This window comes from Bos taurus, chromosome 1, assembly GCF_002263795.3.
Source record: "Bos taurus isolate L1 Dominette 01449 registration number 42190680 breed Hereford chromosome 1, ARS-UCD2.0, whole genome shotgun sequence".
Taxonomy (NCBI): Eukaryota; Metazoa; Chordata; class Mammalia; order Artiodactyla; family Bovidae; genus Bos; species Bos taurus.
The window spans coordinates 122043759-122057961 of record NC_037328.1 but is presented as its reverse complement, the minus strand read 5'-3'; the positions used below and the strand labels follow the sequence as shown (position 1 = coordinate 122057961).

General features: G+C 35.2%; 1 protein-coding gene across 5 annotated transcripts in view; it reads right to left on the bottom strand.

Annotated features, from left to right (window-relative positions):
* Positions 1-14203, bottom strand: part of PLSCR1 (phospholipid scramblase 1) — a 70913-nt gene that overhangs the window by 34835 nt on the left and 21875 nt on the right. For 4 of the 5 annotated variants that reach the window (XM_024990963.2, XM_059885825.1, XM_024991283.2 and 1 more), the window contains 2 exons: positions 3144-3293; positions 1677-1719 (listed from right to left, as the gene is read on the bottom strand). In XM_024990963.2, the coding sequence (XP_024846731.1) occupies positions 1677-1719; positions 3144-3236 (136 nt within the window). In that variant the 5' untranslated portion in view covers positions 3237-3293. Of the gene's footprint in view, positions 1-1676; positions 1720-3143; positions 3294-7152; positions 7376-14203 lie in introns of those variants that run through there. The other variant, XM_059885584.1, reaches the window with a different exon arrangement.

Here is a 14203-nt window from a genome sequence, read left to right as displayed (position 1 = left end):
TGGTAGAGCCACTTTAAGAGCACCTTAAAAAACTAAAACTAGCACCATATCATCCTGCAATGCCACTCCTGGACATATATTTGGAGAAAACTCTATTTGAAAAGATACATGAACCTTGGTGTTCATAGCAGCACTATTTACAATAGCCAAAACATGGAAGCAAACCTAAATGTATATCAGTAGATGACAGAATGAAGATGATGTGTTGTGTATATACAACAGAAATCCTACTCAGCCATAAAATGCCATTTGCAGTAACATGGATAGACATAATCATATTAAGTGAAGTTATTCAGATAAACACAAATAATACATGATATCACTTTATAGGATATCTGAATATGTGAAATCTAAAAAATGATACAAATGAACTTATTTTCAAAACAAAACTAGATTCAAAGACATAGAAAATGAAATTATGGTTACCTAAATCGAAAGCAGGGCAGGGACGTGGGGAGAGATAAACTAGGAGTTTGGAATTAACACATTTATACTACTATACATAGAACAGGAAAATAAGATATTCCTGTACAGCACAGGGAACTATATTCAATATCTTTTATTTCATGGACAATGAGTAAAAGTGATTTCAAAAAGCCTCATCAAAGGAATATTTTTTAAAAGGCTTCAGAATAGCTTTATCAGTAGTTTTGCATAGATGGTTATCTTCTGCTTTTCTTAATTTTAAATGTTCTTTAGTGAATATATGTATAATGAATATATGTTGCTCTAATATACATTTAACATTTTGTTTTAATATTGACATTTGAAACTGTTAGTTACAGTATTTCCCCACTAATTGTTAAAAAATGAACATAATTCATAAAAAATGAACATAATTATGTCTTCATATTGTACCAACATATTTGGAATGTATTCATTTTGATTTAATATTTACAGATAGACTATGACTCAAAATTTATGAAAAAAAACTTCTGACTTCCTTTTAAATTTCATTTCCTTTTATGATTAGAAATTACATATGCATGGCACAAATTTTAAAATGCAAAGAACATAACATTTAAAATAATTCTTCCTTCTAGGCTTATTCTATTCCTTCTCCTTTCTCCAATTTCATATGCATTCTCCTAGAGAAATCTTAAACATATGCAAAGACTAAATGTATTTTATACACACACACACACACACACACACACACTCACAAACTACAATATGCACTACTGTGTAACTGCTTTTTATACTTAGCAATGTATCTTGGTACTAAGTTGAGATAAAGGTTAACAGCTGAATTCTAAAGGACGGTTTAATTTCTCAGACTAAGGAGTGGATTGGACTCCCCATTACTTTACTTGCATCCTGTTTCTTTTCAGAACTCCTGAAGAATTTGAAATCATTGCTTCTCTCAAATACCTATCTTAAGGAATTCAGGATGGGTGAATGCTTTCAGGAAATGGACCCGCTTTTTGTAAGACTAATGCAGACTAGAATTTTCAGTTATAATCTGGAGCCAATATCTTTCTGCCTCCCTTCCCATGAGAAGACTATGATCATATTCATGTTTGTATCATCTCAAGATCTTCTATACAATCTCCGTATATTTCAAGGTTTAGTTTTCCTCAGACAAAAGAAGACCTTTAATTTATAGGTATCGGTTGATCTACAGCAAAACAAATTACATATTTAAGAATTAATATATCAATGCACTTGGTACATACCTTCCAGAAGATCAAAACGTTGACACACGAATAAGTGATTTATCTATTACAGTAGAAAATAAATATATGTGGACTGGAGTAATCAAACTAAATTTAAAGCACATAACAATACTTATGTACATTCATACTTACATTTAGGATATTTAAAGTAATTGATTTATTATCAGCAGTTCTAATTTTTTTTTCTGTCAAATATCATACCTTTATATGAGTCTAAGTGTGGTTTTAATATTTTTTTTACCATAGAAAAAGGAAATGACAAAATATTATCAGATAATCTATAAAGTGTATTCTCTTTGCTCTATTGTTAATGTCTCAACATTATTGTTCACAAAAAATTTTAAATAATTTTATTCAATATATTTTTGAAATTCAGAGAGAAATATCTGTATTGTAATTTAAAGTAAAAAGTTTATTGTAGTTTTTGCCCATATTAAAAAATGACATTAGATTTATATTAGTGTTTGCAACAAATTTACAATTAAGAACTAAAAATGTAAGTAACCTTTTTAAGAAGGAACATGCATACTGTTTCACTTTTAAAGAGTTAAAAAATAAGATGTAGCTAGTAATTAGTAATGTGAAATGCCAAGGTTTATTATTCAGAGACAGCACTACAGGAAATTAAATCAGAATTGATGTCACAAAGATAGTAATTCTGTATCATTAAACTTGGTGGAGAATAGATATTTTTCTAATATTAGTGTTCATATTTTACATTTGTAAACCAGGCTTCTACTATCTAAGCATTAGATGAACTGAAGAGTCCTTAAGTCATTTTTACTTACATTCTCAAAATCCAGGTTCCTGTTTTAAAAAGTAGGTATTTATTTGTAAATAAGTTTACCAGATGATAAATTTATAAAAAACAATGTTTTACCATAGTTGGGCCTTAAGAGACATTGTCTGAACTATTAGGGTCTGCTTATAAGCAGATTCTTTTGAGTAACTATATAGTCAGCATACAGTTCTTGGTTCTATATCCACAGATTCAGCTAATCTCTGACCATGCCCTGTTTATGATCTACAGTTGGTTGTATCTGTGGACACCACACCACCACAGAGGGTGGGCTCTGGGACTTGAGAACCCTCTGGTTTTGGTATCTGCCAGGCTGGTCCTGAAACCAATCCCCCATGGATGCTAAGGGATGTGCTCAGTCCCTCAGTCATGTTCAACTCTTTGCAACCCCATGAACTGTAGCCTGACAGGACCCTCTGTCCATGGGATTTTCTAGGCAGGAATACTGGAGTAGGTTACCATTTCTTTCTCCAAAGAAATGACTGTATTTAAATTATGTTTACTGCCTCAATCAGAAACTAAAATTAAATAAAATGCAAAAGTTTTGAAGTTACAAGTGTAGTATTTTAATCTATAGTAAAAATATTTTCCAGTAACAAATGATATTTTGAAACTATATAACTCCATATTATTTTCCATCAACTAAATTAAGAAACATATTATTGTACCTGAGTCAAATATTCCAATCCAGGTGGACAGTTGGCTGTTGACCCTGGTGTTTGCATCCAATGTGTCCTGGGTTGTATATTACAAAAGGCCATAATCTAGATTATATAAATACTCAAGATTGGAAAGATTTCTCCTTTTGTCTTCAAAATCTAACATTACAGAAATATTAACATAGTTAGAGACAGGAATCAACCTCAATTCAGGTTTAGTTTTTCTTCATTTAATGGTAAGCATTAAATTAAATGGTGAGTGAACATCATCCATATTTTATTTTTAAAGTGTTCTCAATTGAAATATTTATGGTTTTATTTACAGAGTCTATCTCTCAAGGAAAAAAAAAGGAACCTCAGGACTACAAGAAGTCCCCAGTTAATACAAGAGTAATGAACTGAGTGTAAATTGTTATACACATTCCTATGTGGCCTTGATCTACTTTATTTAAATAGAATTAAATCTTTAGGCTCAGAATCATTTGACAGTGACTGGATAAACATTTCCCCTCCACTGTTGAGGGATATGTTATGGTGGACATGAAAACATTTTATCCTGCATAAATACCAGATAAACTATTTAAAAATGAGGTTTGGGGTGCTATCTCTAGTGCCGTGATTCTAACAAACAGAACAAATATATATGGAGTCAAAATTTTCTAATTGGCCCTTATTAAGTTCTAATTATTCTCTGTATTTTCTTCAGCTTGCATCAGGATTAAATTTATGAAATAAATTTACAAACCCATGCTTCCAGCTCAAAGTTTAAAAAGATGATTCTAATAGTGATGATAAACACATTAAAAGTGTTGAAGAATTTACTTACTTTGTTTTGGGGCAAATATATGTTTTACTCTCAGGTATTGATACATTAAAAAAAAAAAAACAAGACATCACAACATTAATGTAAGACATGACTATCAGTTGTAGTGAGAGAAAGAGGTATTTTGGAAAAATATTTATTACTGAAAACAAAAGTGAGTTTTAAATAATAGGTTGTAGTCTAAATAATCAGGCTATGAAATGAGAGTTGATGTAAAGAGAAGTGAAGAAAGGATCCTAGGAAAAGGGGAAAATGCAAATTGAAGAGCTATATTCTTTCTTTTTTTCTTTCTTCTTCTTCTTTTTTTTTTTTTTTAAGTTTAATTGGGTCACGTAGTAGCTGTATGTTTAAATTTGAAGGTGTCTATAGGATATTTTCCAGAGTGGCTAGTTTATTTTACATTCGTGTTAGCAAAATATGAGCATTCTCATTTCTCCACATTCTTGTCAGCACTTTTATTGTCTGTCTTTTTGATTATAGCCTTTATAATGGGTGTGAAGTTGTATCTCATTGTGGTCTTGATTTGCATTATCCTAACTAATGTTTGGAAGAAATGATGCTAAAGCTGAAACTCCAGTACTTTGGCCACCTCATGAGAAGTGCTGACTCATTGGAAAAGACTCTGATGCTGGGAGGGATTGAAGGCAGGAGGAGAAGGGGACGACAGAGGATGAGATGGCTGGATGGCAACACTGACTTGATGGACGTTGAGTTTGAGTGAACTCTGGGAGTTGGTGATGGACAGGGAGGCCTGGCATGCTGCGATTCATGGGATCGCAAAGAGTGGGACACGACTTAGTGACTGAACTGAACTGAACCTGAACTAATGTTCATGAGCAACTTTTCATGTGTTATTGGCCACTTGTATATCTTCTTTGGAGAACTCTCTCTTCAAATTCTTATGCATTTTTTGCTTATGCTATTGAATACTTGTATTTTTATTGTTGAACTGTGACAGTTTTTAAATCCCATTGTGAAACATAAGATTTGCAAATATTTTCTCCCATTTTTTAGGTTGTCTTTAACTTTCTTGATGATGTCCACTAAGCACAAACGTTTATAATTTTGGTGTAGTACAAAATTTTTGTTATCATTTGCTTGTACTATAGCTGTCATATTTAAGAGATCACTTTCTAATCCAAAATCAGACTGATTTACTCCTCTGGTTTTTCTAATAGTGTTTTAGCTCTTACATTTGGATCTTTCATCTCTTTAGAGTTAAATTTGGTGTATACTGTGAGGTAGAAGTCCAACTTTTTCTTGTACATAGGAATTTCTTAGTGGTTCCAGCACTATTTATTGAAGATATTTTTCCCTATTGTTTTGGCATCCTTGTTGAAAATCAGTTGGCCATCAACATGAGGGTGTTTTTCTGGACTCAGTCTGTTCCACTGATACATATGCCCACCTTAAGTCAGTTACAGTGTCTTAATTCCTTTATTTTGTAGTAAGTTTAGAAATGTAGAAGAATGAGTCCTTCAACTTTGTTCCTTCTCCAGATTGCTTTGAGTATTATGGATCCCTTGAGTTTCCACACACATTTTAGGGTAGTTTCGTCAGTATCTACAAAACAGCTACCTGTGATTCTGAGATTCATAGAATCCATTGATTGTATTAGGGAGCATTGCCATTCTAACAATATCAATACTTCCTATCAATAAACATTATATGTATTTCCATTCATTTAGATCTTTTTCATTTCTTTCAATAACATTTTCTGATTTTCAGAACTTTGTACATCTTTAAAAAACTGTTCCTAAGTATCCTATTTTTTGACGCTATTGTAAATAAAATTATTTTCTTATTTTTAGTACAGTTCACTGCAGTTTTATACAACTAAAATTGATTTGATTCAATTATGTTAAGTAATGCAGCTTTACTGAACTTACTTAATTCTAATTTTGCTTTAGTGGAGCCCTTTGGATTTTCTGTCAATACCGTCTACAAATAGAAAAAGTTTTACTTCTTTCTTTCCAATTTACAGGTTTTTTATTTCATTTTCTTGCTTACTTGATCAGACTAGAACCTCTAGCATGGTGCTGAGTAGAAGTAGAAGGAATATCTGTGTTTTGTTACTGAATTTATAGGGAAAACAGGCTTTATTTAATATAATGTTATCTGTGGGTTTTGCTTTTCTTTGTTTTGTTTTTGGCAGATGCTATTTACCAGGTTGAGGAATTTTCCTTGTATTCCTAGTTCTTTTTTTTTTTTTTTTTAGCTCACAAATGGGTGTTTGACTTTTTTTCAAGTGCTTTTGTGTGTCTGTTGAGATGATTATCTCCTTTTGTATTTTATTCTATTTATATGGTGTGTTGTATTAACTGATTTCAGTTTCAAATCAACCTTGCATTTCTGAAATAAAGCTTGTTTATTCTTGTTATGTAATTATTTTTCTATCTTGCTGGATTTGGTTTGCTCATACTTTCTTGGGAATTTTTGTGTTAAATTAATAAAAAAAACCCAAACTTTTTGATGTGTAGCTTTCTTTTCCTATAATATCTTTGTCTGATTTTACCATCAAAGCAATACTGGTCTCAATAATAATTTGAGAAGAATATCTCTTGTTGTATGTTTTGAGGAGTTTGTGGAAAATTTGTATTAATTCTTCTTTAAATGTTTGGTAGAATTCACCAAGTAAGTCATCTGGGCCTGGACTTTCTTTGTGTACACCCTCAACACTTTACTTGGAAATCTCCTCAGCTAAATATCCAATTTCACTGGTTACAAATTCTTCTTTTCACATAACTCCAGGACACAATTCAGCTAAACATTCTGTCACTCTATAATGAGAACGCCCATTCCTCAGGTTTCCAATAACATATTTTTGTCATTTATTCCTGTCCCCTCACCAGCAGTGTTTTAATGTATGTATTTCTACCAACAGTCTGGTTATGATAGTATAGATATTCTCTAAAGTATGTTGTCCTCACTTCCTTTTGAGCCCTCAACATCAGCATCTTAATAACTACATTTCTATTAGCTGTCTGCTAAAGTACCCAGGCTATGAACAGTGGGGTGGATGCATCTTTTATAATTAGAGATTTTGTCTTTTCTGGATTTATGCCCAGAAGTGAGATTTCTGGATCATACGGTAACTCTATTTTTAGTCTTTAAGGAACCACCATACTGTTTTCCCCAATGGCTGCACCAATTTACATTCCCACCAATAGTGTCGGAGGGTTCACTTTTATTCACCTTCTCTTCCAGCATTTATAGCATTATTTTCTTTATCCATGAATCTTCCAGTGAACACTCAGGTTGTTTCCATATCTTGGATATTGTTAATAATACTGCAGTGAAAATGATGCAATAAAATGTTTTGCAAGATGAGTCATAAAACATGTCTTAGCAAGTTTAAGATTTTAATCATACCATGGATCTTTTCCAAACACAATGGTATGTGGAAATTGATATCAGGAAAATAACTGAAAAATTCACAAATATATGAAGGTTAAACATGCTTTTGAACAATCAATGGGTCAAAGAAATAATAGGAAAAATAAAAATATCTTAAAATATATTTAAATAGAAATACAGCATAGATAAACTTATGGGAAGCTACATAAAAGTAATAAAAGAAAAGTAGTAAAAAGTATCCATATTGGAAATCATGAAGCAAAACTATCTGTTTATAGATGACATAATCTGACACATAGAAAAGCCTACAAACCACTCCAAATAGTATAAATAGTAAGTGAATTTAGTAAAGTTGCAGGATACAAAGGTGATATACAGAAATCAGTTACATTTATATACACTAACAGCAAACTCTCTGAAATAGATATTAAAAAAGCAATCCCTTTTATACTAATAAAATATTTAGGAATAAATTTGACAAAGGAAATGAAAAGCCTGAACCCTTAAAACTATAGGAGTGATGAAACAAGTGGAAGAAGACACAAATAAATGGAAAAATAATCCATGTTCACAAAGTGGAAGAATCAGTAGTATTAAAATGTCCACACCACTCAAAGCAATCTACAGATTAAATACAACCTTAATAAAAATTCCTAAGCATTTCTCAGAGAAGTGGAAAGAACAATCCTAAAATTTTCATGGAACTACAAAAGACACTGAATAGCCAAATCAGTCTTGAGAAGGAACAACAAAGTTGGAGGCATCATGCTTCCTGATTTTAAACTATATTAAAAGCCATAATAATTAAAAAAGCATGGTATTGGCATATAAGCAGGGAAGAGTGCCAATATCACTCAATATAAAATGACAGCCTCATCAATAAATGATGTTCAGAAAGCTATATATCCACCTGCAAAAGAATAAAACTGAGTGCTTATACACAACTCACAAAAATTAACTCAAAATGAATCAAAGATTTAAATGTAAGACCTGAAATTATAAAACTTTTAGAAGGAAAAAAAATAGGGGAATAGATTCTTAATACCTTAGAGACATGTACCACAGACTTATCTAACTCAATGAAACTAAGCCATGCCGTGTAGGGCCACCCAAGAGGGATGGGTCATGGTGGAGAGTTCTGACAAAATGTGGTCCACTGGAGAAGGCATGGCAAACCACTTCAGTATTTTTGCCTTGAGAACCCCATAAGCAATATGAAAAGGCAAAAAGATAGGACACTGAGAGATGAACTCCACTGGTCGGTAGGTGCCCAATATGCTATAGGAGATCAGTGGAGAAACAACTCCAGAAAGAACGAAGGGATGGAGCCAAAGCAAAAACAACACCCAATTGTGGATGTGACTGAGATAGAAGCAAGGTCCAATGCTGTAAAGAGCAATATTGCACAGGAACCTGGAATGTCAGGTCCATGAATCAAGGCAAATTGCAAGCGGTCAAACAGGAGATGGCAAGAGTGACATCGACATTCTAGGAATCAGCGAACTAAAATGGACTGGAATGGGTGAGTTTAACTCAGATGACCATTATATCTATTACTGTGAATCCCTTTGAAGAAATGGAGTGCCATTATAATCAACAAAACAATCTGAAATGCAGTACTTGGATGCAATCTCAAAAATGACAGAATGATCTCTGTTCTTGTCCAAGGCAAACCATTCAATATCACGGTAATCCAAGTCTAGGCCCTGACCAGTAATGCAGAAGAGCTGAAGCTGAACAGTTCTATGAAGACCTACAAGACCTTTTAGAACTAATACACAAAAAAGATGTCCTTTTCATTATAGTGCACTGGAATGAAAAATTAGGAAGTTAAGAAACATCTGGAGTAAGAGGCAAATTTGGCCTTGGAATACGGAATGAAGCAGGCAAAGGCTAAAGGAATTTTGCCAAGAGAACGCACTGGTCATAGCAAACACCCCCTTCCAATAACACAAGAGAAGACACTACACATGGACATCACCAGATGGCCAACACTGAAATCAGATTGATTATATTCTTTGCAGCCAAAGATGGAGAAGCTCTATACAGTCAGCAAAAACAAGACCAGGAGCTGACTGTGGCTCAGATCATGAACTCCTTATTGCCAAATTCAGACTTAAATTGAGGAAAGTGGGGAAAACCAGTAGACCATTCAGGTATGACCTAAATCAAATCCCTTATGATATTACAGTGGAAGTGAGAAATGGACGAGATCTCATAGAGTGCCTGATGAATTATGAGCAGAGGTTCATGACATTGAACAGGAGACAGGGAGCAACACATTCCCAAGCAAAAGAACTGCAGAAAAGCAAAATGGCTGTCTGAGAAGGCCTTACAAATAGCTGTGAAAAGAAGAGAAGTGAAAAGCAAAGGAGAAAAGGAGCAATATACCCATTTGAATGCAGAGTTCCATAGAACAGCCAGAACAGATAAGAAAGCCTTCCTCAGCAATCAATTGAAAGAAATAGAGGAAAACAAGAGAATGGGAAAGATTAGAGATCTCTTCAAGAAAATTCCAGATACCAAGGGAACATTTCATGCAAAGATGGGCTCGATAAAGGACAGAAATGGTATGGACCTAACAGAAGCAGAACATATTAAGAAGAGGTGGCAAGAATACACAGAAGAACTGTACAAAAAAGATCTTCACGACCCACATAATCACGATACTGTGATCACTCACCTAGAGCCAGACATCCTGGAATGTGAAATCAAGTGGGCCTTAGAAAGCATCACTACGAACAAAGCTAGTGGAGGTGATGGATTTCCAGTGAGCTATTTCAAATCCTGAAAGATGATGCTGTGAAAATGCTGCACTCAATATTCCAGCAAACTTGGAAAACTCAGCAGTTGCCATGGGACTGGAAAAGGTCAGTTTTCATTCCAATCCCAAAGAAAGGCAATGCCAAAGAATGCTCAAACTATTGCACAATTGCACTCATCTCACACACTAGTAAAGTAATGCCCAAAATTCTCCAAGCCAGGCTTCAGCAATATGTGAACTGTGAACTTCCAGATGTTCAAGCTGGTTTTAGAAAAGGCAGAGGAACCAGAGATGAAATTGCCAACATCCACTGGATCATGGGAAAAGCAAGAGAGTTCCAGAAAAACATCTATTTCTGCTTATTGACTATGCCAAAGCTTTTGACTCTGTGGATCACAATAAACTGTGGAAAATTCTGAAAGAGATGGGAATACCAGACCACCTGACATGCTTCTTGAGAAACCTGTATGCAGGTCAGGAAGCAACAGTTAGAACTGGACATGGAACAACAGACTCGTTCCAAATAGAAAAAGGAATACAGGGCTGTATACTGTCACCCTGCTTATTTAACTTCTATGCAGAGTACATCATGAGAAATGCTGGGCTGGAAGAAGCACAAGCTGGAATCAAGATTGCTGGGAGAAATATCAATAACCTCAGATATGCAGATGACACCCCTTATGGCAGAAAGTGGAGAGGAACTAAAAAGCCTCTTGATGAAAGTGAAAGTGGAGAGTGAAAAATTTGGCTTAAAGCTCAACATTCAGAAAACTAAGATCATGGCATGTGGTCCCATCACTTCATGGGAAAGAGATGGGGAAACAGTGGAAACAGAATCAGACTTTATTTTTTTGGCTCCTAAATCACTACAGATGGTGACTGCAGCCATGAAATTAAAAGACGCTTACTCCTTGGAAGGAAAGTTATGACCAACCTAGATAGCATATTCAAAAGCAGAGACATTACTTTGCTAAAAAAGGTTCATCTACTCAAGGCTATGGTTTTTCCAGTGGTCATGTATGGATTTGAAAGTTGGACTGTGAAGAAAGCTGAGCATCAAAGAATTAATGCTTTTGAACTGTGGTGTTGGAGAAGACCCTTGAGGGTCCCTTGGACTGCAAGGAGATCCAACCAGTCCATTCTAAAGGAGATCAGTCCTGGTTTTTCATAGGAAGGACTGATGCTAAAGGTGAAATTCCAATAGTTTGGCCCCCTCACACAAAGAGTTGACTCATTGGAAAAGACTCTGATGCTGGGAGGGATTGGGGGCAGGAGGAGAAGGGGACGACAGAAGATGAGATGGCTGGATGGCATCACCGACTGGATGGACATGAGTCTGGGTGAACTCCGGGAGTTGGTGATGGACAGGGAGGCCTGGCGTGCTGCGATTCATGGGATTGCAAAGAGTCGGACACGACTGAGCGGCTGAACTGAACTCATCAAAATCAGTCTTCTTTGTGCGCAATATGGTAGAAAACTGATTTTGCCACTTCAATAATGCCATTCTCCTCTCATCCCAGTTTTAGCGATCAAAAATATGAGCCTTGAAGATGCTTTGTTTGCACCGAGTATTATAAATAGGGAAGCTACGGCTAACATCCTCTTCTGAAGAAGAGGAACAGCAGGAGTAATTGAAATGGTTCCTGAAATAGGGGCCGAGGGTGTGGATGGAGTAAATCAATTTGGGCAGGAAGAAGAGGCTCAGGCAAGGGCAGATATATTTTATACAGATGGCTGATTAGAATTCATTAATCATATGAGATTGGAGATTGGTTACTCATGGGCTATTATATTTGTTTTCCTGTTCTCCAGATATAAATCTCAGCTTCCAACTTTTTTTTTTTTTTAAACTTTACATAATTGTATTAGTTTTGCCAAATATCAAAATGAATCCGCCACAGGTATACATGTGTTCCCCATCCCGAACCCTCCTCCTTCCTCCCTCCCCATACCCTCCCTCTGGGCCATCCTAGTGCACCAGCCCCAAGCATCCAGCATCGTGCATCGAACCTGGACTGGCAACTCGTTTCCTACATGATATTTTACATGTTTCATTGCCATTCTCCCAAATCTTCCCACCCTCTCCCTCTCCCACAGAGTCCATAAGACTGTTCTATACATCAGTGTCTCTTTTGCTGTCTCGTACACCGGGTTATTGTTACCCTCTTTCTAAATTCCATATATATGTGTTAGTATACTGTATTTATGTTTTTCCTTCTGGCTTACTTCACTCTGTATAATAGGCTCCAGTTTCATCCACCTCATTAGAACTGATTCAAATGTATTCTTTTTAATGGCTGAGTAATACTCCATTGTGTATATGTACCACAGCTTTCTTATCCATTCATCTGCTGATGGACATCTAGGTTGCTTCCATGTCCTGGCTATTATAAACAGTGCTGCGATGAACATTGGGGTACATGTGTCTCTTTCCCTTCTGGTTTCCTCAGTGTGTATGCCCAGCAGTGGGGTTGCTGGATCATAAGGCAGTTCTATTTCCAGTTTTTAAAGGAATCTCCACACTGTTCTCCATAGTGGCTGTACTAGTTTGCATTCCCACCAACAGTGTAAGAGGGTTCCCTTTTCTCCACACCCTCTCCAGCATTTATTATTTGTAGACTTTTGGATCGCAGCCATTCTGACTGGTGTGAAATGGTACCTCATAGTGGTTTTGATTTGCATTTCTCTGATAATGAGTGATGTTGAGCATCTTTTCATGTGTTTGTTAGCCATCTGTATGTCTTCTTTGGAGAAATGTCTATTTAGTTCTTTGGCCCATTTTTTGATTGGGTCGTTTATTTTTCTGGAGTTGAGCTGTAGGAGTTGCTTGTATATTTTTGAGATTAGTTGTTTGTCGGTTGCTTCATTTGCTATTATTTTCTCCCATTCTGAAGGCTGCCTTTTCACCTTGCTAATAGTTTCCTTTGATGTGCAGAAGCTTTTAAGGTTAATTAGGTCCCATTTGTTTATTTTTGCTTTTATTTCCAATATTCTGGGAGGTGGGTCATAGAGGATCCTGCTGTGATGTATGTCAGAGAGTGTTTTGCCTATGTTCTCCTCTAGGAGTTTTATAGTTTCTGGTCTTACGTTTAGATCTTTAATCCATTTTGAGTTTATTTTTGTGTATGGTGTTAGAAAGTGGTCCAGTTTCATTCTTTTACAAGTGGTTGACCAGATTTCCCAGCACCACTTGTTAAAGAGATTGTCTTTAATTCATTGTATATTCTTGCCTCCTTTGTCAAAGATAAGGTGTCCATATGTGCGTGGATTTATCTCTGGGCTTTCTATTTTATTCCATTGATCAATATTTCTGTCTTTGTGCCAGTACCATACTGTCTTGATAACTGTGGCTTTGTAGTAGAGCCTGAAGTCAGGTAGGTTGATTCCTCCAGTTCCATTCTTCTTTCTCAAGATCGCTTTGGCTATTCGAGGTTTTTTGTATTTCCATACAAATTGTGAAATTATTTGTTCTAGCTCTGTGAAGAATACTGTTGGTAGCTTGATAGGGATTGCGTTGAATCTATAGATTGCTTTGGGTAGTATACTCATTTTCACTATATTGATTCTTCCAATCCATGAACATGGTATATTTCTCCATCTATTAGTGTCCTCTTTGATTTCTTTCACCAGTGTTTTATAGTTTTCTATATATAGGTCTTTAGTTTCTTTAGGTAGATATATTCCTAAGTATTTTATTCTTTCCGTTGCAATGGTGAATGGAATTGTTTCCTTAAATTCTCTTTCTGTTTTCTCATTATTAGTGTATAGGAATGCAAGGGATTTCTGTGTGTTGATTTTATATCCTGAAACTTTACTATAGTCATTGATCATTTCTAGTAATTTTCTGGTGGAATCTTTAGGGTTTTCTATGTAGAGGATCATGTCATCTGCAAATAGTGAGAGTTTTACTTCTTCTTTTCCAATTTGGATTCCTTTTATTTCTTTTTCTGCTCTGATTGCTGTGGCCAAAACTTCCAAAACTATGTTGAATAGTAATGGTGAAAGTGGGCACCCTTGTCTTGTTCCTGACTTTAAAGGAAATGCTTTCAATTTTTCACCACTGAGGATAATGTTTGCTGTGGGTTTGTCATATATAGCTTTTATTATGTTGAGGTATGTTCCTTC